Source organism: Onychostruthus taczanowskii, unplaced genomic scaffold, assembly GCF_017590055.1.
Source record: "Onychostruthus taczanowskii isolate IOZ18803 unplaced genomic scaffold, ASM1759005v1 scaffold22, whole genome shotgun sequence".
Lineage (NCBI taxonomy): Eukaryota > Metazoa > Chordata > Aves > Passeriformes > Passeridae > Onychostruthus > Onychostruthus taczanowskii.
In genome coordinates this window covers 13,094,766-13,122,679 of record NW_024499462.1, presented here as the reverse complement: position 1 = coordinate 13,122,679, position 27,914 = coordinate 13,094,766, and the positions used below count along the sequence as shown (strand labels likewise).

Here is a 27,914-nt window from a genome sequence, read left to right as displayed (position 1 = left end):
CATGTATTAAGGGCTGGGCTCTCCACCCCAAGGTTGCAAGGAGTCACTTGTGGCTGCCTGATCCCACATCTCTGACACATGCTAGACTTACCAGGCTGGAGACTCTGTGTCTGTGTATGCTGCTGCCTGTTGCTGAAGATCAACATACTCTTGCATAGTGGAAGTTGCTTATGAGTCAGCAAAAACTAAGCATGGAGGAATCAGAAGGAATGGTATTTTAAGTGAGATAGTAACTTTACTGTCTGTGTGCTGTGAACTAAATGAATTTTAGGTCCCATATTACAAAACACAAATAAATCACATTAGTTAGGACAATTGCAGCCAACCCTGTACCAAGTAGACTCCCCTGGATACAATCCCTGGGGGAAAAAAAATTCTTAATGGCACTGACAGATTCCTCACCCCCATGGCTGTGATTCTATAAACCTTTGAGAAGGCAATGTGAATGTGAATCTGGCCCTCCTGTTTGCTAGGGTTAAACCATGGGTTTGCTAATTGTGCAGCATTTCCTGACATTTGTAACTACGATGAAATAAGTAAAAAACATTAGCTGCTGATAAATACTGTAGCTAGCCCGGTTCTGAAGGAGTTACCAAAGGCAAGGCTGTCTGTCTCATGCAAACCAGCTGTCATTGGATCCAGCTGGATCGATGCAATCAAAACCCACAAAAGGAGCTGATTTATTACCCACAGACAGTTTTGTGAACATTGTGGTGCTCTGATCACTCTCATGTCATCAGCACTGCGTTTGCCTGTGCATATATGTCTCCCCACTCTGTGCTCTCAAGCTGTAGTAAGATTTCAACATGCATGTTTGGTATACATTGAGCTGACAGATGTTTGTGTTCTTCCTTTGCCTGCCAGCAAAAATTTCGCAAGAGGTGGTTTTTTTTCAGTGTGACTTAGAGGTCCTTGTCTCATGTGACATTCAAAATTGTAATCATTCCTGGTTAGAGCTGAAGCTGACTCTGTGGGGAGAAGCAGGGAGTTGGCATGTTCAAACTGAGGTGAGGACTCCCTGAGCTCACACCTCTGCAGGTTGATGTGCAGCACATGCAAGGCTGCATCCTGTGATCAGCTTTTCCAGATCCCTTAGTTTGTGAATTCCCAACATCCAGCAGGTCACAGGCTGCAGTTGGCGGGAGGTTAGGATCTCCAGGCTTCACTGGCAAATTGGCAAGAGTGATAGGCAAGTAGCAAACTAAAGCACAGGCCTCACTGGCCTCTTCCTCTCTGCCTGAGCTATAATATTTTTCTTGCAGCCACAAGCAAAGAGGTGGTTTATGTACCAGGCAGGAGCTTTGTGTAACGTGGTTAGGAGCCTTCCAGGGCTTGGTTCCACCTTACCTTCCTGGGGTGCCTTGAAATGAAATTGTAAACTCTGATTCTAGTATGCATACATGTCAAAGGAGAGCAGAATGAAATTTTGAAGCAGAAGGTATTAGGGCTCATTGTACATGAATTTGGTGCCTGCATGGATGCACAGCCACAAACCATTGCAAAGAGTCAAACAATTATGGGCAGAGAAGCTAGAAGGGGATTTTGTGACAGTTACCCAAATGTAAGCCAGGGAACACATTTCTGACAGAAATTATGCTTGAAAGATTTGGACTAGGTGATGAGCTGGATAAAACTGTCATTTCTCAGCAGATGTTGTATTGTCAGTTATGAGCAGAGATGCCGAAACATCCAGACCTGGTCATGGTGAGAAAACACAAGCAATATTTCACGTAATATATTAATAAAAGTTGTGTACTCAAACACCAGTTTAAGAGCTCGCTGAAACTGTTAGACTTATATGGTAATTATTTTGTCACTTTTGGATGATCTTTTAAGGAAGGATCCTGCCCCTAAAGAGAACTGATTACCTGCTGAAGCATAACATCCCGCTATCAACCCTTTTCCCTGACAACCCTAATCCTGCTCTGTCTGGTGTGGGCTGCATGCTGCAGCAGGAGCTAGAAACCCGAGAGCTGTATGCTGGAAATCTTTGGGATGTTGATGAACAGAGTCATGGGTGGTATTATTTAGACATCCTTGTAAACAAACAAATATGGCTGATCAAAGCTGGACGGCCACAGAGGTTTCTGCCTCCCTCTGCATACTCCACCCTTTCCCTGGCAGTTGTGGGGATATCACGTTTCTCAAAAGGCCAGGTTGGAATGTCTCAGGAGTTGCTTCACATGCGATTCAGCTCCTGGTGACAGGGACATAGCAAATCTGGAGGAAGGCTGCCCCACCACGGTGTGATATTCATGTCATTTGGTGGGATGCTTAAGTCCAGCTGTCAGCAAATGCCCATCCTGCAGATCTGCCTGCCAGCTCAGAGAACTGGATTGCCTACTGACACAAAGGGGCTGGCACACAAACACACTCGACTGATCAACACATCTCACTGTGTGTATTTCAGGTGCACCAGCTGCAAAATCAAGCTTGCACAGCAGCAGTTTCTTAGAGACTATGCAGCCATCTAGTGTTATTGCATACACAGCATGCTGGTTACTTGCCAATCGCCAGACACTTCCCTATTTTTCCTACACATCTCTCAGCTTGAGGTATAACTTTTAGTTACAGGAGTTTTAGTTAAACTTGCCAATCCACTGGACTTGATCCCTGAAATTTCTGACCACCTGAAGATTGTGCTCGTGGATGGAGAATAGAATCCTGCTGTAGTATTTCTTTTATTCATAACGTTTGTTGCTGTGAAAAAGAGTAATCAGTCTCCTTGGCTTCTACTACTGTGTTTTAGCAGTCTTTAATTCTTAAGGAAACATACAACAACAATGGAAAAAAGGAGAAAAAGAACCCCCTTTTAAATTTGAACATCAGTGAGCAAATGCCAGGGATCTACTGCTATCTGCTGGAGTGCTTTGGAGACTTTCTCATTTTATCAGGTGTAGGAAAGCTTGGTACAGATATTGAGAGGGAATAAGACAAAGAAAAAATAGCCTGAATTTGTATGTGTCACTTTTCTCATCTAAAGAAAACCATCTTGTTTCAAAGTCCCAGCTTCCTCTTTGGTCATCCAGCAGACAAGGCCATTAGTACAAGGAACTACTTTTATAGTTTGTAGTAAATTAATTAGGCAATCTGCAGGCAAGGAGCATGATGAAATGACACACATTCTTGTACTGCATACCAGAATGACAAGTAAAATTCAAAGGTGACAACCCAGGGTTACTGTGACTTGGCAGCAACCACTTGGCCAACCTGAGAACAGAAACATCTTTGTTTACAATCTGCATTTTTCTAACTCGTATCTGCTCTCTTGCATTGTAATTTCCCCAGCTCCCTCTGTGCCACTAGGTTCATCTTTTTCTGCACCTTGCATTAAACTATAGAAGCATCCAGGTGTGCTATGAGGGAATTCCATCTTCTGAAACAAAATCTGATGGATCAGTGACTTTCTGGTCCTGATTAATGAGGTAACTAAATTTCTTCTGGATAGAAGCTACATGTTGCTACTTCTTTGCTTGGGCATAGCAGTGAATGAAGATTTTATGCCATGGGGACATATAAATTTTTGGATCCTGCTACACTTGTGGAAGGTGCTCTCAGCACTACCCATTTAATATATTTTGCTGGAGAAATAGCCCTATTCCAAATTCCTAAAAATCTACCCCATGTACAATTTACTTAAGGACTGCCCTATTCCCCTTGTTACCTCAGGCTTTTAGTATCAAATACTGATGTCTCAGTCTTGAGAGCAGCTGGAGAGGAGCAGTGACAAGCAGCACATACTCATTCCACAGTAGTGGAATCTGGTGGATCTGGAGGAGGATGTTTGTTGACATCATCTTACCCACGTGTGCTAAGCCAGGCTAATTGGCCTTGTCTGCAAGACTAGACATGAATCTTTTGCACACTCCCCTTCTACGTGTCTGTTTATCTGTGGGATGTTAAAAACAGACAATGGTATGTGTCCAACAGGTTTCAACCACAACTGATTGATCTGGTAGCATTTATCTGAAATATTTTTTTAAAGGGCATGTTTTACAAAGCTTTCACTGCATCGTGTTTTGCGGGTGCTGGATATAAGAATGTCACCAAAGAACTGACTATTTACCTTACAATCAATTTTTTCCTGATGAAAAAAATAAACAGGGAAAATATTTTTAACAATAAACAGGGAAAATAATATTCTAGAGCCAAATTACAACTAGTTGAACACAGAAACACGCTGGAGCTCAGTATGGAAAACAGGAGGTCACAGAGCCCCTCTCCTGCTGCAGGGCATAGTGGGGGGTCCACGGGACACGGATGTGGATGCATCCACGGAAGCTGTGATGGGAGGGAGAATGAGAGTCCCCGCACAGCAGCACAGCCTCTCCCTGCGAAAATGAATGGCAATCATGGTGCTGAGCCACCCACAGGGAGCCACAATGCCACAGGCAAATCCCTTCCCATCCCAAATTGCTTGCAGACAAGGTGTTGGGCAGAGCAGGAAATGCCTGAAACAAAACTATCTCATTTAAGTGATAATCTGGGGTAAGGTGGAGTACGTGTGTCTCACAATTCTAAAAATGGCTTGAATTATGTTACAAAATAACACATACTGACACAGGAGTGAGATGGAACATTTGTATTCTACTAGGTATTTTACTGAGATGTTTATTCTCTTTGGATAAGAACAATTTCTTGGAAGGAAAGATTTTTTTTTTTTTTTTTTTTTTTAAGTAGTGTTGTCATTCATTTCTCAGATAAAATCTTTACAATTTTCCACAGTGCTCCTTAAATTCTAGTAGCTTCTTCATCCCTGCTTCCTGCCTGCAAGTGTTGAGAACCACAGCAGCCACCATCATATTCCAGTTTGGATGCCTTTCAGTGGTCATTTAGTTGATTTTTCTGCTTTAATGTTACAGTTTTAAAAGCACTTTAGGTTTTATAGAATGAAAGGTGCCATGGAAAATAAGGGGTTTTTTTTTTGTTTATTCACTATGATGTCTTGAGAATATTTGCAAGTGAAGCAGAGGCTTGAAAAAAGTGCATTTGGTTGCCAACATGCCTATAAAATAACTTTATTTGGGATTAATAACATTACTCCCTGCTAACATTCCCTCAAATGGATGCAGAACCATCTCTAGTTAACCTCTGAACTACGGCTCGGAGAACAGAATCACTTTTCCATAAACCACATTATCCAGAATCGGCCTGTCAGGCTTTGGGAATGAGAAGAATGCCATCCACCTCAGTTATTCCTAGACTTGTTTGCCTTTCTTCGCTCCTTTTTTGCTCCCCCTTTGCAGGTCTCCTGGCGTAGGTCGCCATGTGCGTGCAGCAAGTTTAAAACAGTGATTAGCTTGACAGATAGGCGTAGACAATTACCAGCACAGCACCCGAAGCGATAAGCCCCGTTATTCTGACAGCTCGCGCGTTATTCACGCGGAGCGGCGCTCCGAGCACTGGCAATGTTTACTGTAACGCAGCGCCGGGTTCGGGTTTCCCGCCGGCTGCGCTACGTGCGCTCCCGCGGGGGCTCCCAGCGCTCCGCTGCCCTCTCGTGGCACCGCCGGCAGCGCCCGGGCCGAGCCGAACAGGCCGCGCCGTGCCCCGCTGCCCGTGCAGCGCCGGGCGCGGCTGAGGGAGCGGGGCCCAACACAGACCCCTCCGGCCGGGGGAGCCCCGGGTCACCGAGTGCAACCCGCGACCGAATACCGCCCGTCGGCTACACCGCGGCACCAAGTGCCACACCCGGTCTTTGCACACACAGCTGCGCGGGGAGTCACTCCATCGGCGGCCCTGGCAGCCCGTTCCAAGGGGAACGGCGCGCCCGGGCCCCGCCGCGCCTGCCCGTGCCCGGAGCCTGCCAGGAGCCGACATGGCAGCGCGCGGGCCCGGCCGGCCGAGCGGGCGGCCTCGCGAGAACAGCGCCACCTCTCGCGCTGCTTGGGCAGCGCGCGGTTTTTGTTCTCGCGAGGCGGGCGGTGAGGCGGCGCGCGCGGGAGCGAGGCCGCGGCGGGGCAATGCCCGCTCGCAACTCGGGCGGCGGCAGCGGTGAGGGGCGGCCGGGGGCACGGCCGGGGGCACCGCGAGTAACCGTGCCTAACCGCCCGTTAATCGTTGCAGAACCGCTGGGAGCCGAGATGGGGGAGCAGGCAGAAGCGGTGGTGATCACGCCGGCCATGCTGAGGGAAGAGGAGCAGCTGGAGGCGGCGGGGCTGGAGCAGGAGCGGCAGATGCTGGAGAAGGTGAGGGGCGGCCGGGGACCCCGCGGCCTGCCGGCTGTGTCGGCGTGCCTGGGGGCCGGGGCCGTGCAGCTCCTTGGGTTTCAAAACAAACAAACGTGAGGGGCTGATAAAGGCCGTGCTGTGGTGTATAAGCGCCTTTTGATCATCCACCGGGGGCCTTAATTTTTGTTTTTAAAGGCTAGCGGTGAACTCTTGCACTTAGGGAGAAACCTCCTGCGTTTTATATAGATTGAAATTTGCGGAGGGAAGATTACGTCTTTAAGTCTGTCGTTCTGAGTCTAAAAATGTGAGGTATAATGCCTATAAAGTAAGCTGATTTCAAAAAGAGCATTAAGTTCCCCTGTTTTGAATTTCTGTTTGAAACATTAAAGACAAAACTTTTCTGGTTTTGTTTCTCAAAGTGTACATAACACTTCTTTGGTTAAAACAAGCTCACCAGCCGAACGGCCTGGGTAGAGTTGTGCAGATCCTTCCCAGAGTAAGCCTGGTTACGAGTTGATTTCGGTAGCAGGTATAGTTTATGCAGAAGTGATGAAGTGGTCTAGCTGAGAAAGCCCAGCTAACAAGGACCAGGTTTATGCCCGTCACTGGCTGGGTCCGCTCTTCCCTGCGCACAGTTGAGCGGGAGCTGCCTGTGACCTGGCACTGGTGCCAGGAGAAGCGAAGTGTGAGCAGACCGGGAGGCGATCTTGCGTTTGTGTACCTTGGTTTGCCTGTGTTACAGGAAATACAGACTGCTCCGGAGAAATGGTACCTCCCACCGCAAGTGATGTCATCACCACTGTGCCCTTGCTGAGACAAACCTTGATGTTAAGCACTAGTTGGTAGTAACCAGCCTGTTTTGGAGTGAGAACATGAGAGCATGGTGCTTCTAGACCCGTGCTGATCCCTTATATAGTATTCTGGTAACATGATAATTTGTGTTGTGTTTCAGACATAAGGAAATAGAAGCTTGAAAGAACTGTTCTCTTGAATGCTTTTTGGGGAATTGTATTCTAAGGAATCACAGAATGGTTTGGGTTGGAAGGGACCTTAAAGATCTCGAGATGTTCAAGGAACTATGTAATAGACAAATTAGCTGATGGGGTTTTTTCCCTATCTTAGGAATTGACATATTATTCTAAGGGCCTGAAAAGTACCAGCCTCTAAGGCCTGGAACTAATTTTGATTACTCTTTTTTCCTTACTCTGAGACGAGTTAGGATTTATAAAGGTATGTTTTGATGACGTGCTATTTTGTGATACTGTAGTTAGAAAAGAGTATCGATTCTCCCAGAAGTCTCATAATATTCTTTGTTGCAAACAGTAAGTGATGATGTAGCATGTTGGAGCTTCAGGTATTCCTTGATTAGACTGGGAACTAAAAATTTGGAGGTAGTACTTCTGGAAGGTAAAGAGGAAACCCCCTGTAGAGCAAATTTTCTCATTGCACAGGAACTATGGAGAAAAAGACTAAAAATTTTAGTTTCTTTCACAAGGACAACTTCTGTAACGATACTGTAACGTGGGGTTTTTTGTATTCTCCATTTCTTGAGGATCCACAGGACTTACCTCTAGCAAGAATATAGCTCCACTGTCCTGTTTGCTTTATCACCTTTTCCCTGTGCAGAGGCCAGTCAGACCAAGGGGATTTGCTCCTGTAGTTGCCACAGGCTTCCTGGGGGCAGCTTCTGTGTTTCCTGTGCTTGTCACTTCGGCAAACCCCCTGCCAGGTGATCTGTACAGCAGTTGAGCAAAGGAGTTGTCAGTTCTTTTTGAGGGTTAATGGTGAAATACCACTGTGCAAATATGTGTCAATGTAGTGTGGTGACCAAGAGTGGCAAGGTTTTGACCTTTTCAATCAAAAAGGGGAAAAAACCCGCTGTCATAAGGCTTTAAGGCTTGAGTCAAAAGGCACAGTGAGATGTCATTAAAGTGCTGTTCATCTTTGAGTTTTCTTTTTTCCTCTTGAAATTTTTGAAGTTGGTCGAGGAAACAGTCCTTCAGTTTGACCAAATAAGAGTGCCGTGCTCACTCCTAGAAAAAGTGAGCAATAGCAGTTTGCTGGAAAAGTGGGTTAGTTTTAATTATATTCTCTCTTGGCATTGCCATCAAGAGTTGATCTTTCTGAGCTCAGAACTTGTCATCTGAAGGTAAAACCTGGAGTGGGGAGAGCAGAAGCAAAGAAAACCAAGAATGCAATCTCTCCCCTAGAGAAATTGTGGGAATAGATCTTCCTCTCTTAAAAGAACAAGGTGATTGCTAGCTGGTTGGAATTACTTGGAGAAAATCAAGTTTTGATTTCTGGAGGGACAGACGTCCTCCCCCTTTTCAGTGTCTCACAGTTTGTCCCACGGTTCAGGAAATATCCCATTTCCTTACCAATTAGTGTATTTAGTTGCAGAAGAGTCCCTTGTTTTTCTGTGTCTTAGCCCTTCCCCTTGTGTTTCTTTTGAAGGCAGTGACGTAGATAAGTATCTTGTAAAGCTGTGCATCTTGTGTCTCTGGGTTTCTCTTGGAGATGCTAATTTAAAACTTTTCACTCTTTACAACTACTGTAGACAGGTGGGGGGGAGGGTCTGCCTCTTCCAGGTAACAAGCAAAAAGACAAGAGGAAACGTCCTCGAATTGAGCCAGGGGAAGTTTAGATGGGACATTCTTGGGGAATTTTCTTCACTGAGGGGGTGATCAAGCACTGAGACACTGCCTGGGGAAGCAGTGGAAGCAGCACTCAAAAAGCCGGAGATGTCGCACTTCTGAGGCATCCTTAGTGTAGTGGTTTAGTGGTAACTTGGCAGTGCTGCTTAATGCTTGGGCTCCGTGATCTTGGGTCTTTTCCAAACTAAATGATTCTGTGACTTGTTTGGTATCTCGGTTTTGCAGGCAGTGTTAGATGAATGCAGAAGGGTGAATAGTTTTTACTTTTTGGGGGTGTCTTGGTATGAGTTTTAAAGAGTAATTTGCAAACTTCTAAACGCACAGCCCTGACTAATTCAGCAGCAGTTGCTTTTAAAAGCATGTGTGGATTTTGTAAGCAAAGTGAGTAGAAGTTACTGTTTTCTTATTGGCAATTGACTTGAGCTATGTAAAACCGTGTGACAGTTTCTCATGAAGAAGAATATATACAGACAGTTACAAAACTAACTTGGTGTAAATGTACATGAAGGGATATGGTAATACCAGGGAAACTGTTCTGAAATTTGTCAGGTAGGGTTTTTTCCCTCAAAAATTTTGCAGACTACAAATAAACTGAGATTCCATTTTGCTTTGGAGTTGAGGCATCTCTGAACCCTTGAATGCCGTGTGCTGCTGTTCTGGGGTGTGCACGGTGCAGGTGCAAGTCAATGCAGCCCTCAGTTACTTCAGCTACATGAGAGCCCATACAGTCACAAATCATAGAGTAGCATGGCTGAAAGGAAATGGGTCTGTGTGTGAGACACATCAGAGTTAATGCTTTTAACACAAGCAATGGTTTTTCAGTATAATCACAGTTGTATCTGTCAATGATTGACATGTCTTCTTGTTGGCCAGGCTCGCTCTTCTTGGGAGAGGGAATCAAGTGAAATGCGCTATAAGAGGCTTCAACATTTGCTTGAAAAAAGCAACATCTATTCCAAATTCTTGCTAACCAAAATGGAACAGCAGCAGCTAGAGGTAGGTGTGTTCTTGTCTGCAGTGGCAATTCTTAAGGTGCTGTCTGTTTAGGGTTTTTTTCCATCCAACTGTTTGCAGTAAAAATGTTTTTAAGATTGCATTAGTAACATTAAACTCTACTGGAACCTAGTGCACAGGAATGACATGATGTTTTATGTAGTGTCCAGAATTTGTTCTATAAATTAAAATATGAATCAGGCATGGAAGAACATGAATTATAATTTAAAGTCACAGTGTAAATATGGCATTGATGCCTTTACAGTTCTTTTGGCCTGAATACAAAGAAAACAAAGTAAGTATTTCAAATAAGAATTGAAGTTTAAGGGAGCTAGAAAACATAGAGGGAGGATAGAAGGTGCAAAGAACTGACAAGTAGGAAGTTGAGTAGCCTGTTTGTGTTATTAACTGAAAGCTGAAGATGAGATGTGCCTTCAAGATGCTAACTTAGACCTCTCTCAAACAATTGGTAAATTACAGTGACCTGAGGCCATGCTGTTGCTAAACAAGGTTCCATAAAACAGTGTTAATTGTCTTTTTTTTTAAACCATGGGCTGCTGAGTTCATACCTAGCTTTGTCTTGAGTTTTTTAACTGTACATTTATGGACAAGCTTGCAAGATTTTATGCTTAAGAGAGAGGAAAAAGCAGGAAAAGATTAAGAACAACACTTTCTGTAAAGGGACACTGCAGGATAGACTGCAGGAACCTCCTCTTCAAAATACTTCTCTAGTTGAACAGTCAGCTCGAATTCATGGTTATTGTATTGCTAGAATGTGTATTTCAGTACTAAATCGTGCTCCATCTGATAAATACCAAGGTCTTCTACTCTTTCTTCAGGATCCTTTTCCTGTAATAAAAAGCAAAAATAGTAGATGAAATGAAAATCTTCAGTTCTTCAAGACATGAAAGCGGTTCTTTGTTAAAGACATTCCAGGCTACTTACACTGCTCTCTGTTCTGCCGTGAATATGCAGTGTGTATACGTTGGATAAATGGAGAACTTACTGCAGTAGATTTAATCTTCAGGAGTTTGCAATTGGGAATATTTTTCTTGAAATCTTTCTAAATTACTGTATTTAAGTGTTTAAAATACTTACTGACAAGCAATTTAGAGCACTTTCTTGTCCAAATTTTGTTTTATTGTTTTAAACTACATCAGAACAAACTTGGTGGGGTTGCAAAAACATGTACAGAGTATATGGAACTTGGAATTAACAATGTAATCTATTGCTTCTGTAGTAGACAGTACTCTTGTGGGTGTTATGGAAAGGCAAGAATTGCATGTGTGGTTTTTATTTTGTTTAGGAGCAGAGGAGGAAAGAGAAGTTAGAAAGAAAGAGAGAGATGATGTTAAAGTCTGCCAAGGTGAGATTAAGTAGCTACTTTGTGCAACTTTTAAATAAAAGTCTGAGAATTACAATGTTTGTTTTGACCAAGGTAAGTAAAATAAGTAAGTTTGATTGTCCAGTGTTTGACTTGCAGGATCTCCCTAATACACCATATTTATTTTAACTGTAGTAGGACTGTTTGAAAGTGCTTAAAAAGTGTATACCATGACAGTCATTTTTAGGGGATGTTTTTGACTAGTTATTATTAGAAAAAATTGGTTTCAATTTGTCTTGAGGAGTTTTTTGTTTTAGCAATGATGGCTTTGTTCTGCTAAAATAGTGAATAAGTCATAAGAAAAAATAAGCAAGAACTTTTTTTTCTGTGTTTTTGAAAACTGTTTAGTAGTAGAAATGTTTCAAGAAGCTTTCAAAGGTAATGGTAGGAGTCTGATTACATCTTTTTATCTGTGTCGTGATAGTTAAGGATGCATAAGATGATGAACCTCTTTCTGTGATTATCTTCTAGGGTCAAAACCCAGTTGATGTCAAAGAGGAGAAATCAGGTGATGTATTAGGCTTTGCCTTTTTTCAGTACTGGTGAGTTTGATTTCCTCAATGTTTGATGCATTGTATAAACTCAAATATTATCTTACAGGTGCAAAAAAGAAGAGAGGAAGAGAAGATGGGACATACAACATATCAGAAATTATGTCCAAAGAGGTATGCCCTAACTATAAATGAGTTGTCTGGATTTTTGTAGCACTTTTAATGAGTGAGCCAATTTCTGTGACATCTGTATTTTAGAGCACTCCGTTCTCACACATTGCTACCAGATATTATCAGTCAGTAGTCTGTCTGTGAGCAAAGATGTATCTAACAGGCAGTGTTGTTGGTTTTTTCATGTCTTTGGGGAGGCAAACTGTGAAGAGTCTACCGTTGCCAATTGAATTTTCAGCTGCCCTTTGTAATTGAAATTAATTACCTGGTGTGTGTGGCCTTGTTTTAGAGGCACTTGTATGATTAATGCTTTTGTATGTTAAGCTTTTTAAAGCATATCCAGATTGAAAGATGAATGAAGAGATTACATGAAATGCAAATTACCGTAGCCTTTAAGGTTGAAAAGCACATGAGCATGGTTTTTTTTTTTTTTCCATTTCTTTCCAGGAAATATTATCAGTGGCAAAAAAAAGTAAAGTGGAAAATCAGGTATGTTGACACATTATTGCAGTTTAAGAGTGCTAAACCCAAAGGGAGGGAGGGCTTTTTATATTTTATAGTGTATTCCTAAACTTTACCTGTAAATAAACATCTTTGCTAGTTATTGAAGTCCTGATTTAAAGTCTAGAAATGAATCAACTTAAATACTTATTTCAGAAATCCAAGGTGAAGACTTTTAATTTTTTTTTTTTTTTAAACTGAGTTTGAAGGTATTTATACTTCATAGATTGCTAGTAGCTTCAGAAATAAAGGAAATAGGAGTTTATTAGAAAATATTTGTGTTGGTGCTTAAGACTTTAAACCAGTAATTTTTAAGCAGTCAAGTGTAGAGATAACAGGTGAGGTCTCTTTTTTGCTTCTGCAGTTCCAGAGCTGCATGCACAGTGTGAATTGCTTCCTAACATTAGAACAGCTTACAGAAAGGAAAGCCCTTCTGCTTACAGAAGGGAAATTGCTGCATTGAATGCCAGCCTCTGTGAGGAAGGTTTTAAGTCTGTTTACTTTTATGGGTAGAAAATTATAAGCCAAATACCTTCAGTAGCTGTCACTGCTCTTGAATTCTAAAGGAGAACAAAGTCTACTCTTGAGTGGACAGTTGACTCTAAAGAAGTCTTTGTGTCAGAGATTGAGTTACTACTGCACATTAAGGCTAGTGTAAATTGGGAAGAAGTATGTCTTAGCAGGCTTTGATGTGCATTCTACTTGTCACATGCTCCTTGACCTTCCTTCTGTAGGATGAAAGCTCTGCTGAAAACCTGCATCCAGAAGACCTGCAGAAAAATGGAGACTCAAACAGTGTCATCAAGGACAGGTTGTGTCAAGCTGTACGACGCAGTGCCAAGCACTTTCTTGATCCAGTGCGAAAATTTAACGGACAACCACTGCCTTTTCAGCAGCCAAAGATTTTTACTGGTGGTGTAATGAGGTGGTACCAAGTAGAAGGCATGGAGTGGCTAAGGGTATGGAAGTAATTGAATTTGATCAGAATTCTGATTGGAAACTGGTGTGGAGGGGAAAACATTTTGGAAGTCTCTGATCATAGTTGGTATAGGGAAGGTGAAGAGGAGAGAGTTATGATCTTTCATGGTACAAGAATCTGGTGTTGAAAAAGTTGTGAAGCAGCAAATAAAATGTTTAGTGTGGGAAGAGTATTGGTGATTCTAAGCCTTTTTTAATAGAGTTTCTGGCTGGTGTTCTCCATCTTTCCTTTTTCCATCTATTTTCTTACTCAACTCAACCTTCCTTACAAAGAGTTTGTGAAAGCAGAGCTATACATCCTACTGAGAGACGGTCTTACTTGTTTCTCTCAAGGGCTTCAGTACCTAGCCCAGAGGTATTCAAAGATTCAAAGACCTGTTGCCTTTGCAGGTTTGACACAGATGAATTTTCGTTCTCTGTATCTCGGAGTTTTAACTAGTAATATTAGCACAGTGTGTTAAAAATGCTATGTCTTTAGCTTCTGAAATAAATAGGAGCTTGACATCAAAATTACCCACGTACTTTTTTAACTTCTACCTGTTTCAGTATGCAAGCTAAATTAAAAAATTTATAAGAATCAAAACTAATTTTAATTCTGCTACTGATCTCATATTTCTCTCAGATCTTTTCTTTCTGTTTTTCTTCCCTACAAGTGTTCACAGTCCGTTTCAACATGCTTAGACTCACCCCTCAAGTGAGTGCGACTGAACTTGCTCACTCACGTCTGTTACTGGAAAGTGCCCAGTGAAGACAGGCCTCTTCCGAAGGGAAAACCGTTTTCCTTAGTTGGGCCTTCAGTTATAATAATCTCTTTATGTATCTTTATTGAACAGCAGAAAGTGCAAAGAGCAATTCTGTGTCTTTCTGGTTTTTTGTGAGAGGTTGCTCTGCTCTTTGTCAGAGTAGGCAGTGTCTGCACAAAGGACTTTGGCTGGAGCAGGTGGCTGTGCTGGCCAGGAAGTGTACCTTTTTCTTGTGGTGAGGTAGCAACATGAGCTCCATGCCTACAGAAGCTTCTTGAGTAGATACCACTGACAAGTCAGCACAGTCATTTGGTCTTTTGGAAAGCAGAGCTAAGTGAAGTTTCAGAGCTGGGATGAGTAAAACCTTGGGTAATGCAAGCTTTACTTGCAGTTAAAGCGCCTTCTGGTGCAACACTAAATTATGTACTTTCCTTTGATACTGTTCTGTTTTTTGTGCCCTAGTCAGGCACTTAGTTGGCTAGGAGTGCATACGTCTACATGAGAATATCCAGCATTTACAAGATGCTTGTATTTATTTTTATAATACAATCATCTTCATCTGTAATATAAAATGGGCCTAGTAGAGAGTTTCCACAGATGTTGCATTCCTAAAGATCTTTGTTTTTCCAAATGTGTGTTGATTATTTTGCATTTACTCTTTTTTTTTTTTTTTCCCATGCGCAGATGCTTTGGGAAAATGGTATTAATGGCATTTTAGCTGATGAAATGGGGCTGGGGAAGACAATCCAGTGTATTGCAACAATAGCACTGATGGTGGAGCGAGGGGTCCCTGGTCCCTTCTTAGTATGTGGTCCTTTGTCTACTCTTCCAAACTGGATGTCTGAATTCAAGAGATTTACCCCAGAGGTAAAAGAAATTAAGACTTTTATTCTTCTCCCTTAGGCTTAAAAGCACAAATTGTTTAATTTCTATTTAAATTCTTTGTCTTGAAGCTTTCTCTATATAGAACATAATTTTAAGTGTAGTTGTTACTACAAACTGCTCTGACTTGCTATGTATTTACAGCCTTCTTATAAGAGATCTTGGTATTTCTACTGTTCTCCCATTAGCTTAAAATGGGCATCATAGTCCTGACTTGTAATCTCCTTTTTTACAGATTCCACTAATGCTCTATCACGGAACTCAGCAGGAGCGTCGCAAACTGGTTCGTAAAATACGCGGAAGACAAGGATCACTGCAAATCTATCCTGTGGTCATCACTTCCTTTGAAATAGCAATGCGAGACAGAGCTGCCCTGCAGGTACCCAAGTTCTCTTAGCTCCAAGACTGTGTTGTGCCTCAATACTGATAGCAGTGCTTTTGAACACAGTAAAAAACCCCACATGCTGCCTGTACAATAAGTTTCATACTGTAGCATGTATGTTGGCATTTATTTCTGTTTCCTTGGTAGTAGTAGCTCTGCAATTTAATGCTTAAGTTCTTCAAACAACATTATTCTAAAAGCAGATAGTTAGAGCATACCTGCTCTTTTTCTTACCGTCCTGTAGGTGATGGTTAAGCATGTTTAGAGCAAGAACCATACTTAATGTATAAATATTGTTGTTAACATCACAGTGGTTGTTTTAGCAAGATGAGTTTCTTGCAGAAGTTCTGTTTTAAGCACCTAAGCTTTCTAAAAGGTAGTCACATGAAGCAGATGCGTGGCACTAACTGTTTGGGCTCAGCTCTATTAGTTTGGCAAAGTGAAAAACAGTAAATAGAACCTTTGTAACAGGCAGAATCAAACAGTGCTTATCTTATTATTGCTTCTTAATTAATCTGACACCTGTTTTGATGAAATAAAGCTAAAATTTACTGAAATATCCTTTGTTTTCATAGAACTGCTACTGGAAGTACCTCATAGTAGATGAAGGTCACAGGATTAAAAATATGAACTGCCGCCTTATCAGAGAATTGAAACGATTTAACGCAGACAATAAACTCCTGTTGACTGGCACCCCCCTGCAAAACAACTTGGCAGAGCTTTGGTCATTGCTTAACTTCCTATTGCCTGATGTTTTTGATGATTTGAAAAGGTAGGTTGCAATCTGATGGTGGAAACTATTTCTGTTTGTTGTGTTTGAGTATTATTATGACTCTTTAATTATTAAACTTATCAGCATGTGAAGAGTTGTTTTATGGCATAGTTGTAATCCAGTATGATTATTTGGTGGCTAAGGCTTTGAAATGTGTCTTGCCTCACACTTAGTAGTTTCAGAAAGGAAGGAATTAATTGTTGTCTCCCTAGATAGTGGAAGCTGAGTGAGCAAAGACATGAACATTTGTGCTGAGAGATGTTTGCTTTATCACAAATACCTGGTGCTGCTTTTTGGAGATTCTCAAAAGTGTTGGATGAAGCTTTGTGAGGCTGGCAGACACACCTTCTATTCATGTGAATGCTTTTTTTTTTTTTATTCACAGGATAAGAGAAGAATCAATACTTCGTGGCTATTATTCTTAATTATTTTAGTAAGCTATTTTTTTCCTTGCTTTATTTTTATAGCTTTGAATCCTGGTTTGATATTACCAGCATTACAGAAACTGCTGAAGATATTATTGCTAAAGAAAGGGAGCAAAACATCTTGCATATGCTGCATCAGGTTTTCATTTATCCTTCATTTTGTATTTTTTATGATATAGTTGTAACATTGACCATTCATGTCATGAAGTGTGCCAAAATCTTGTTTGTGATGCTGAATTCTGGTCTGAGGCTTTTATTGTGGCACTTATGGACTTCTTGAGATTTGTAGGGTGTTCTTTTCAATCTTTGCAGCACTTACAAATGCTAAAGGAACAATGTATCTCTTTCATAGCCACTCATTTTTATTCTTGGAGCTGAATTAAGTTTAGTCAAACTTAATTGCAGTTACAGATTTCAATTTGCCAAGAGATTTAATCAGTGTATTTATTTTGTTAAAAGGTAACTTTGAGGGAACTTCTGTAACTTTTAGGTGTTGTGCAGAATACCTTTTGACAAACTGTTGATATAATATGGCTGTCTTCAAATTAACACTTAAAGCTCTTTTTTTAAGAGAGTGTGCGAAGTAAATGCTTACAGACCTATCATTTTTCCATTATAAGCTGCTGCTGAGGGATGTAAACTGTATCTTCTATGTATAATTGTCGATGACAATTTATTTATTTTGGTTAAAGGTTTTGGGCGTCTTCAGAAAAACTTGAATTAAGAAATATAACAAAAAAAATGAGCACTTTTGTATTAAGATTGCTTTAAGTTACTGGAATTTGTGAGAAAGGTCTGTAACAGTTACTACTGCACCCCTACTAAGCACTTCAAAATTTTTTAAATGTTAAGGGGTGTGTTTCAACACATTAGTACCAGCATGTGTGTGAAAATGTTGAGTAGGCATAAGTATTAAAAAACTAAATATATGTGCAAATTAACTCTCGTACTTTAAATTGGCAAAATAGCGTTACAGCAGTAGGCCTGCTTCTGGGTTGTCTTGTTTTCTTTGTTTTAAACTAGCTGTGTTGACAGCTTTGAGTAATTGTAGTATCTGCTCGCCATTTCAGATTCTGACACCATTCTTACTGAGAAGGCTGAAGTCAGATGTTGCTCTTGAGGTGCCTCCTAAACGAGAAGTTGTGGTGTATGCGCCGCTGTCAAAGAAGCAGGAAACTTTCTATACCGCCATTGTCAATCGCACCATTAGGAAACTGTTGGGAAATAATGAGGTATGTGCTGATGAGCACATAGAATGTGCTTGCTTGTAATAGCTCCTTTGCAAAACCATATTGGTACTGCTTCATTACCATTGTAACTAAACCTGCTTTTATTCTTAAATTTTGAGTCTGATCTATTTGTTATCTATTTCAATAGTGGCAGTTACTGTGACAGGCCTGTGGCATAGAGCTAAAACAATCTAAGTGTAAATATGGTCTTGATTACTTGTAGCTTGGGAGGGAAGGAGCATTGTTTTTGTGGAGTTGACAGCGTCAGCTTAGAATCAGTAAGGTATGAATGTAGCTTTCTAAAATCAAACAGAAACTTTCAAAATTTACAGTTGTAGACCTTTACAATTTGGCTGCATGTTCTACCTAGCCAAAATTTAAGCTGCTGAGTCTAAATAAGTGTTGCGTAATGCACATCACTGAGGCCTCTTTTGAGTTTTGAGAATTCTTGGATCAGCACAGGCCTTTGATTCTGAAGCTGGCTGCTGTTGATGGTAATGTTCTCATTTCCCACAGGAAGAAGCAGTTGAGTTGAGCTCTACAGGCCGACCAAAACGCCGTAGTCAGAAAGTGGTTGATTATTGTGAAGATCATAATGGTTCACCTGATGACTTGGAAAAATTAATTAGCAGAATGCAAGAGGAAGTAGAAAAAGAGAGGTGCCTGTCTTGAATTTTTTTTTTCTTGTTGTACTGTCTATCTCCCTCTTAGTTTGCTTCCAGTGCTTTGCTTACTGAAATTGATCAGGAAGAATGGCATTTAGTGATTCACAATACTTCTAGCTTTATGGTTTGTTTCTTTGATTTTACCTGGTATCCACTGAGCTGTGATAGCAGTGATTATTGTACCATCACTCACTGGCTCATTAGAGTTACAGTTAACTTCAGGACACAATTGTGGTTTAACCCGAGGCAGCAGCCAAGCACCACACAGCTGCTCACTCACAACTCTATCAGTGGGGTTGGGGAAAGAATCAGAAGGGTAAAAGCTGGAAAACATGTGGTTTGAGATAAAGATAGTTTAATAGGGAAGGCAAAAGCTGCACATGCAAGCAAAGCAAAACAAGGAATTAATTCACTGCTTCCCATGGGCAGGCAGGTGTTCAGCCATCCACAGGAGAGAAAGGCCCCATCATGCATAGCAGTTGCTTTGAAAGACAGTGTCACTCCAAATGTCCTCCACTTTTCCTTCTGTTCATGGCTCTAAATTGGTTGAAAGTCCCTTGGGCATAAGGAGAATCTTCAGGTTGAAAAGTGTTTATTTTGCTAGATTTTTATTCTAGTCCAGTGTAGCCTGTGAGAACAGACAATTAAATCTGCGTTTGTGTTAGATTTGTGGTATGCATGGATCCCTTATGTTGGAGACAGTACTTACATGTAGAAGAGCTAAATATGATTCCTGCAATGTAGCCAAATTCAGGGATAGGCAGACAGCTGTTTCTGGAATATCTTGGGTATTGCTCCCCAGGAAACCTGACTGTGGTCTGGTGAGGGCTTGCTTCTCTTCCCTTTTCTGCTGGGTGACTTGAACAAGTCAAATTCTGCTTCTAATTACTACTGACTGCTCTTTTATATTTTAAATCAATAATGGCAAACAGTTATTCCTTTGTTGCCAAGTGTGGCGCTCTAAAAAGTTTTGTCTGGTAATAGCTTTACAGACTATGAGGGATTTTGAGCATGTCACAGCATGTGACTGCATTGCTTGATTTTGTTGTAGGGTTTTTTTTCTCTCAAATATTGATAGCATAATAAGGGAACACTTTCAGTACTAATAAGATGTTGTGTCTTTTCAAGGCCAGTGGTAGAAGTGAGCATTCCCACGGATTCCGAGGTGAACCTTAAACTGCAGAATATTATGATGTTATTGAGGAAGTGTTGTAATCACCCCTATCTTATTGAGTATCCTTTGGATCCTGCGACACAACAATTCAAGGTACACATTTTAAAAGCATGAGAGAAACTTTACTCCAGGCATTAAAAAGCAATAGACTGGGAGCTGATGTCAGTAAAGAATGACCTTTTCAATGGATTTGGCACACGCCTCCTATTGAATTCCAGCAGTATACTGAATCATTATATGAAACTTCCTGCAGCAGCAGTAGCAGGGACCTGTTCAGCTGCTGTGCCCATTCAGCCTTTGCACAGTGGTGCCGTGGTGTTCTTCATTGTGGCAGTGCTCTTCCGCTGGTGGAGAGATATTCAGAGTTGCTGGCTTCCACTGACTCCAGGTGCTTTAGGGGCTGCCTCAAGGTCTCCTTACCAGGGTTATTTTTCAAAACAAATGCTAACCCTGGTGAACTGTTCATGAAGTAAATTGTACACACTGCCAGGAGGTGTTGAAGCGTGAGTTGTTGAAGAACTGTACCAAATATAACAGTCATCTGCTCAGAGAATATAGCATCCTTCCTCAAAAGGGAAGAAATCCAAGTTATATCACAAAGACCAGATGGTAGTTTAATCTACACAAAGCAGATGGAAATACAGGAAAGTGTGAAATAATTTGAATTGAAAGATTTTTAAAGAACTGGAAGTTGCTTGCACATTCTAAATGTAGATGTAGATTTGTATGTATGTGTAGTCATGTTTCCTATTTGGTGAGTGATAACAGAGCCTGCTGTACTCCAGAGTATGCTGTTGAAGTGTATCAATGTAAAGTACGTGCATAAAAAGCAGATTCCCCAGGCCAGGGAGCTGAGGGAAAAGTGTTTTGTTGAAAATGGAGACCATTTGACAGCTGACACCATCCACAGGAGTCAGGGATATATTCCTAATTACCACAGTGGCTGCTGTATGTTTCAGACCTTAGAAGTTTCTGTTTCCCTGCCCTTAGCCCGTGGCTGGAATTAGATCTAGCAAGCTCTCCTGAAGAGGGGTTTAAGGCAGCAGTGGGAAAACTTGCTGTGAACTTTTACCGCTGGCTGATGTGTAATAACTTGTTCAGCGGTGCCTCTCTGTCTCCAGTAGGGGGAAGCCTTGTGTCTTAATTACAGACTGGGAGAGAAACAGCAGCACTATTCCATGAGGAAAAATTAACAACATGAGGGCTTCTCCAGAAACGGGGTGAAAACTAATTCCTTTTAAAAAATAATTATTTGGGCATATGAAATGGTGGAGTTCAATTTAGTTGTATTATGATTTAAGTGATTCTATGTTGTTTGCTTAAATTAACATTACTTCCAATAGTATGGCTTTTAGTTAAGAAAATGGTGCATGCTTGTCTCAGTGAGATTTCAGAGGGTTTTTGTTGGTGCTTCTGAGCTGGGGAAGCCATTGGTCTCCTTCCCTCCTAATTTATGGTCCCTTCTTCCCTGTTCCAAGGTTGATGAAGATCTAGTAAAGAATTCAGGCAAGTTTCTCCTCTTGGACCGAATGCTTCCAGAACTTAAAAAGAGAGGACATAAGGTAAAGCTGAAGATTATTGGAGAGATGAGATACAGTCATCTCTTTAGGAACAAAAAATGTTATTAAGGAATCTTTCTGGTTTTGTAGGTCTTGTTGTTCTCACAAATGACTGTGATGCTTGACATTTTGATGGATTACTGTTACCTGAGAAACTTCAAATTCAGTCGATTGGATGGCTCTATGTCGTACTCTCAGAGAGAAGAAAATGTAAGTACATGGGCATGCCATGTGAGCACATCAGCAAATTCTGCTTTTGCCATGACACTGGGATATGATTTTGCACAGCACTTTGCCTTTAATAGGCAAAACATGTATATGCTGAAAACAGTCTTCTTTGTATCTGTGGCTCAGAAACTGAAGCTGTAAAGTGTGCTGCTAACCATTACCTTGAGGTATGCCTAAAATGCAGTGCTTCTTAAAACCTCTGACAGCTTGTGTTGTATTTTCTGTGTGTTCATCTTTTTAAACAGGTCTCATTAACCATTAGCCATGTTATGTTTGGTCCATCTACTTTTTTTAATAGATGAAATCTCTTCCAGATGCATCAATTTAATACTGACCGTGAAGTCTTCCTGTTCTTAGTGAGTACAAGAGCTGGAGGCCTGGGCATTAACTTAACTGCGGCAGACACAGTTATCATATATGACAGTGACTGGGTATGTTGACAGATTGTGAACCTAGTGATAGGTGTCAAAAATGCTTTCTCTTGCTGCTTTTGATAATCAATTGTGAACCTATTATGGTATAGACCATTTCTATAACCTTAATGAGGTGTTATGTGAAGACAATAGTAGCATGTTAACATGTGCAAACATTTTGTTTGTGAAATAATACAGCCTCATTTGGAAAGTCCTGGGTTACTGAATACAACATTAGAGTTGGTTTCTGAGTTTGCCCCTGAGTTACCAAAAGCAGGAGTTTTTTTTGGTGTTGTCACTACATTTCCTTCTTTTTATTACTTAAATTTGAGTGTAGGTGGACCTTTTATGGGTTCCCTGTTTACAACAACTGCCATGTTAGTATCAGCTCCATGAATTTCCTCTGTGATTTGCCATATGTGTTTTAGCTAGCTAGGATTCTTCTGCTCCTGTAAATCTGGAGGCTGAAAAAGAGATGTTGGGAAGGAAATGACTGAGGACCTCTGTATCTTCACTTTATTTTAGTAGACAATGCTGCTATTTTCAGCTTCAGAAACGGCTGAAAACTTTTAAAATACCTTTTCTTATCCTCTAACAAAGACCCCACCACAAGCCTACAACTAAAATTATCATCCAAGTCTGTCATATTAACCACGTCCACCAGTAGAAAATTGCAGCAGACAGTGCAGCAGCAGTCCAAGCTGCTTGGGTTTCTCTGCCTGTGCAGCTATAACAGCAGAGCTTGTCATGGACAAGCTTAAGAGTCAAGAGGGGTAGAGTTGTATAATACACCACGTTTCTTCTGCATCTGCACTGACTCTGAGCTCCCCATTAAAAATGCTGCATGTAGTATGTCCTTTAAAAAAAGGATAATGGCCTAACTAAATTGTTACTGCTTTATTTCTTTATCTACTCAGAACCCCCAGTCAGACTTGCAGGCCCAAGACAGGTGTCACAGAATTGGTCAGACGAAGCCGGTAGTTGTTTATCGTCTTGTGACAGCAAATACTATTGACCAGACGATTGTGGAGAGAGCTGCTGCCAAGAGGAAGCTGGAGAAGCTCATTATCCATAAAAGTTAGTATCTTTCTCTTAGGACTTCATGCCAACATGTGTTCCTTCTTTAAATCTCAAGCTGTAACAGATTTCAGTATCCTGTTTGCCTCTGTCCAGTGTGTTATAACCACAGAAGTCCAGTCCTGTTCAAACAACTGGCCAGTGCTGAATAGAAAAATAGTCCTTAGGTTTTTGTACAGAACAATGGTGATTCTTGTGATGTTCTTGATTATATGGCTTGTCATACTCAAAAGTCTTTAGAAAGTGATTGCTTTCAAGTGTCCCTTTTGGGGATGAGTTTTTCTTGTACCGATCCTATAGGAATCCTGCTTTGCTTCTGTAGCTGTTGTGACATTTGGACTGTAGCTCCCTATATATAGCAATTTTCAAACATTAAGCTCACTTGCAGAATTGCAATTCTTGCAGCTTGGCTGCTGAACAATAACTAGTTTTATATCAAACTTCAGAGGAGGCTAAAACTTCTCATCATTCTTGTATTCTCATATTGAGGGGGAACAAAGCCTTTTCATAAGGGCAAAAAGCCACACCTCTTTCTACTGCACAGTCAAGCCTAAGCTGTGGTTTGCCTCTGATTCTGGATGATGTTATCTTTGATAATTACTTTATCCTAGCATTAGCCTTTTTCTTTGTAATCTTTTTGCACTGCTGTCTTGGTGTGACTGCCAGGGCTGCCTCTTTGTAGGCCAGTTATTGACCAGTATGCTTTCTTGTTTTTTTTTTTTTTTTTTTTAATGGTTTGATAATGGTCCAAACTGAAGTTAAAACCCAAGCAGCAAGATGAGCACAGAATGGGATCTAATAGGTGACTGCCATGTACTAAGGCAGCACTGGAGACTGGGAGTGCTTGTACTGGAAGGAAGATAACTGTCAATGCCTTCAGTTTTGCAATAAGTTCAATATTTATCTTGGCATCTATGGGTGTACCACATGTAAATCTTTCAGCTTAGGTAGGGGTGTCACTTCAGGAAACTTTGGATTCATTGTGTAAATGTAAAGCTGATGTTATGGATCCTGTTATTGTGAATATCTAAAAAGTGTTGGAACTTAGGAGAAGCAAATGAGGAACAAAAATCACAAAACTAACTGTGTAGGGTATATACAGTACAAATACTGGAGCTTAAGAACTGGATTTTGTTACAAAACATCAATTTTTTTTTTTTTTTTGCTTTCCTTCTCCTGCTTCTGTTTCATTGAAGAAAGTTGCTTGGGAAACTGTAGTATGGCAACTCGAGACCTCCATGGCACTATTTAATACCATTAATATGAATGAAACTGAATGAAACTTAGCTTTCAGTTTGTGAAACTGAAAGCTAAGGGAGAGACATCATCACTAGTAACACATGAAAGCACCTGGAGCATGTCTGTCAGTGCTGTAGATGTTAATGGGGGAGGGAATCCTACAGCTCAGACTGCTCTGGAACTTGAATCTGATTTGCACTTCACAGATAAACTCAGAGTTCTTGAAGGGAGATGGGAAAAGATGTAGGGAGGATTTCTGAAGCCAAGATACAGGAAGGAACATCAGTGTGATGAAAGGAATCAGTGAAGACACATCAATAAAATGGGTACATATGTTGATAAAAACTGTGGAAACTTGGCACAGAACAGCAAGTCTTGCCAGTCTCCTTGAAATGTATGACCGAGCTTGACTTCATGCTCAGCTTTGCTTAGGTAATACTCTTGTGTAATGTTTTTTACAGTTGGACTGACATCCAGATTTGCTGTAAATAGGTGCTAGCATAGTCTCAAGCAAGCAGTCTGTGTCAGGGGTATTACTTTGTCATGTCTGTCTGTTTCATTATACTGAGGCTGTTCTCTCTGCAAACCACATTTTTCACATATTTCGTGTCTTGTGGTTAATACAACTTACTTTGTTTTAACCAGCTTACAATACAAAGGGAACAAACTTCAGCATCCACCATATAACTTTATTTACAATGTTTTTACTGTAAGTAGAACTAACAGCTTTTCTGCTCTGTGTGTTCATGTGGGCATGTTGAGTTGGTGTTTTAATCGGTTCTTCTGCATACTACATACATGTCTACATACATACATATTATAGAAAGTGAAAGGCCTGCATGCAAACCTTCATGTACCTCTGAGTCTGTTAGTGTAAGGTGTGTTTATATGAGGACTGAAGCAATGAAACCTACCATTAGTTTTGATATTCAACAGTAATTTGTTCTAGTCTCTATGTGCTTTCTTAAAATTTATTCTTTCTACAGATCAGTTTAAAGGTGGCAAATCTGGCCTAGCACAGTCAAAAAGCTGCCTGGACCCTCAGGAATTGCTAGAATTACTGAAATCCAGAGACTATGAGAGGTATGCAGATTTCATATTTTCTTGGACCATGAGTTTGTTACTTGTAACTTGCAAGCAGCTGTCAAGAGCTCTCTTGTCTTATGAAGTGGTATGTGGATCTTCATAGAGGAAAGAATGTCCTAGGGATTCTGCTGCATGGGAAAACTGACTTCTCTGTAATGCTAACATGCTTTTATCTTTATTGAGAGATATTTCTTCTTTAACAGGGAGGTTAAAGGATCTAAAGAGAAAGTAATCAGTGATAAAGATCTAGAGTTACTTTTGGATAGAAGTGATCTTATTGGTAAGTCTGAGTTCTCATGTTTTCTTTATTCTGTTGTAAATTCGTATTTTGTAAGAGTTCTTTGTGTGTAGAAAGCTGCCATAGCTTCATTTCCCTACAGCTGTGTTGTCCATTTGACAAAGGACCCTTTGGTCCCTTTGTTGACATTTTCAATATGGTTTGCTGGAAAAGAAGTAACAGAACTTAGACAAAAGTATTCCAGAAAACCACATTCAGGCCTGCTGTGCCCTGAGCATATTGTGAGTGACAAGCATAGATTAGGAGGTGTTCTGCAAAGCAGCTTTCAAGGAGAGTTGCTGTAATGGATCAAAATAGAAATTATTCTCAGGAAAGATTTATTCCAGCAAGCTTAAAAAATGTTCTTTGATACTGTCATAATTCAAAATACATTTATCTGACATTGTCTAACATTTCTGGGAGAAAGAAGTCAAGTCTAACATTTGGAAGAAAGAAATCCAGCTTTTGAGAGTTCTCATGGCTTATCAGTGGATTGGCTATTTAGCAAAACACCCCAACCAAACCACAACTCTTTTTTGAGGTTGTCTGCAATTTGTAGTGCTTGATCAGGCCAAGGTACTATTGAAAAACTCTTTTAACTTTTCTGACTGGAAAAATTCTTGTCCAGATCATAGATCTCTTTTGTATGATTTGTAATTGTAGGTTTAGTATGCCTTGTTTCCCTCAACATCTTTAGCAGAACAAGACTCCAAGGATAGGTACAGAAAAAAAACCCCCAGTCATTACAGAATTTAGAAGTAAAAATTTTAGCCTTAAGTAAGTATGCTGTGTGTATTTGCATAAAATTAATTTATCTTAGCAAACTTTAGGAAAAAAAAAATAAGGCATTGTTCTGTAAAACTGCTTATTTCAGTCAACTGGCTGATAATACAGAAAATTATTCTTGATGAATGAGTAATAATGTTTATATCTTTACGAGTTCAGACTGTGAAACAGTCTGATTTCTCTTTCAAGTTGAAGAAGGTGCTGTTTATCTTGTCTTATTATTGTGCAACATATTTATCATTGTTGCTTTTTTTTTCTTTCCTCTGCTAATCAAAATTAATAAAGTTGTCAAAAATATTAATACAAAGATATTAGTCTGGCATCATATATTGAATTTTTGCTATAGCTAACTGCAGTTAGTGCTTGAGAAAGCAAAATTCCAGCTCCCACCCTTGTAAGCCATAATTATTAAATTTATATAAATATAATACTTTTTCATTAGCTTAATATTCACTGGAAGGGCAACAAAGTGATTGCAGTTGCCAGGAAAACAAGTTTGCAAGTCCTTGAATTTTTGGAAAGAATATTACATATCAGAGCAGTAATTTTATATTTCTCCTGGTAATTTCACAAAATAGGTTTTCTGGGTAATTTTTCAGGAAAATGAGATTAGTTCAGGCAGATTTAGAACTGCTTTTCTCCATTCAAATTTAGCCAGAGATGCTGGAATTATTTCCTAGAAGCATACAGCTGAAAAATATTTTTGAATACAAACGTCTAGTAGCCAACTGTTGATGAAGGAGCAAAATTATTTTATCAGCTTGTTCTCCAATTCTACAAAATGATTTTTTCAACTTGTTTTCCAATTCTGTTTTCTACTACACCTCTTATTGTTGACCTTTGATTTGTTTTAATCTTAGATCAAATGAAGGCCTCTGAAAAAATGAAAAAGGAAAAAATGGGTGTCTTCAAAGTCCTAGAAGAGTCATCAGAGTCCAATGCAGAATGTGTGTTTTAATATGCAAATGTGGCCTCTAAGTAGTCTTTCAGATCTTCCAGAGATGTCACTTATGCTTGCTGGTCCTCGATGCTGACTTTCCTTAAGGCCTTGTTCACATCCCTTGTGTTCTTCCAGTGAGTTTTAACACTTTCTAGACTATATTGCAGGTGATAGTGGTAGCTTTAGTAGGCTTTCATAAAGAAAATGGGCATGTTTCACATTTGCAGCTAGTTCTTGTACTCAGTGGTATAAACTGGCAAATTTGTTTAAAAAAATCTTCCTGTGGAAGTCCTAAACACCTGGGGTTTTTTAAAAATATGGTGTCAATTATAGTATTATTTGGAAGGGACAGAACATGTACCTTTGCTAAAGCCCTTTGTGTAGCTTCTGTTTTTAACTTCTGAGAATTATTTTAATTAAATAAATATCTGTTTTGTTCTAAAAGTCTGTGGATTTTGGCTTCTTAAACAAGCAAGGCTGATCCATTAATTCACACTTTCCTATTTATTTAGCACATTAGCCAATGTCATACATTTAAAGAGAAACAAATTAACCCCACGAAACAGCAGAAAAACACCCACACACAAAACAGAAACCAAAAAGCAATGAGCCTAAAATAGCCTAAATCTTTCTGGTGCAGACATTACTTATGTATTGACTGCTGGTCAGCCTGTGCAGCTGAGTTGCCCATTTGA

The 27,914-nt window shown here is 40.3% G+C and overlaps 1 protein-coding gene across 3 annotated transcripts; it reads left to right on the top strand.

The window, feature by feature from the left end:
• The first annotated feature begins 5,911 nt into the window (after nucleotides 1-5,911).
• On the top strand, nucleotides 5,912-27,663 carry HELLS (helicase, lymphoid specific). 3 transcript variants are annotated; one of them, XM_041405037.1, is made up of 22 exons: nucleotides 5,915-5,994; nucleotides 6,067-6,188; nucleotides 9,698-9,820; nucleotides 11,124-11,183; nucleotides 11,673-11,709; nucleotides 11,802-11,866; nucleotides 12,311-12,352; nucleotides 13,099-13,323; nucleotides 14,770-14,952; nucleotides 15,203-15,346; nucleotides 15,925-16,121; nucleotides 16,589-16,685; nucleotides 17,617-17,778; nucleotides 18,292-18,434; nucleotides 19,569-19,707; nucleotides 21,093-21,176; nucleotides 21,264-21,383; nucleotides 21,716-21,832; nucleotides 22,732-22,891; nucleotides 25,117-25,213; nucleotides 25,420-25,496; nucleotides 27,140-27,663. In XM_041405037.1, exons 1-22 carry the CDS (start codon nucleotides 5,964-5,966, stop codon nucleotides 27,235-27,237), a joined length of 2,523 nt encoding a protein of 840 aa, XP_041260971.1. In that variant the 5' UTR covers nucleotides 5,915-5,963; the 3' UTR covers nucleotides 27,238-27,663. The 3 variants fall into 3 exon arrangements, with proteins under 3 accessions (XP_041260970.1, XP_041260972.1, XP_041260971.1); XM_041405036.1 differs by having other exon boundaries at nucleotides 5,912-6,188; XM_041405038.1 differs by lacking the exons at nucleotides 25,117-25,213; nucleotides 25,420-25,496; nucleotides 27,140-27,663 and adding an exon at nucleotides 24,337-24,982 and having other exon boundaries at nucleotides 5,912-6,188.
• The last annotated feature ends 251 nt before the right edge of the window (nucleotides 27,664-27,914 follow it).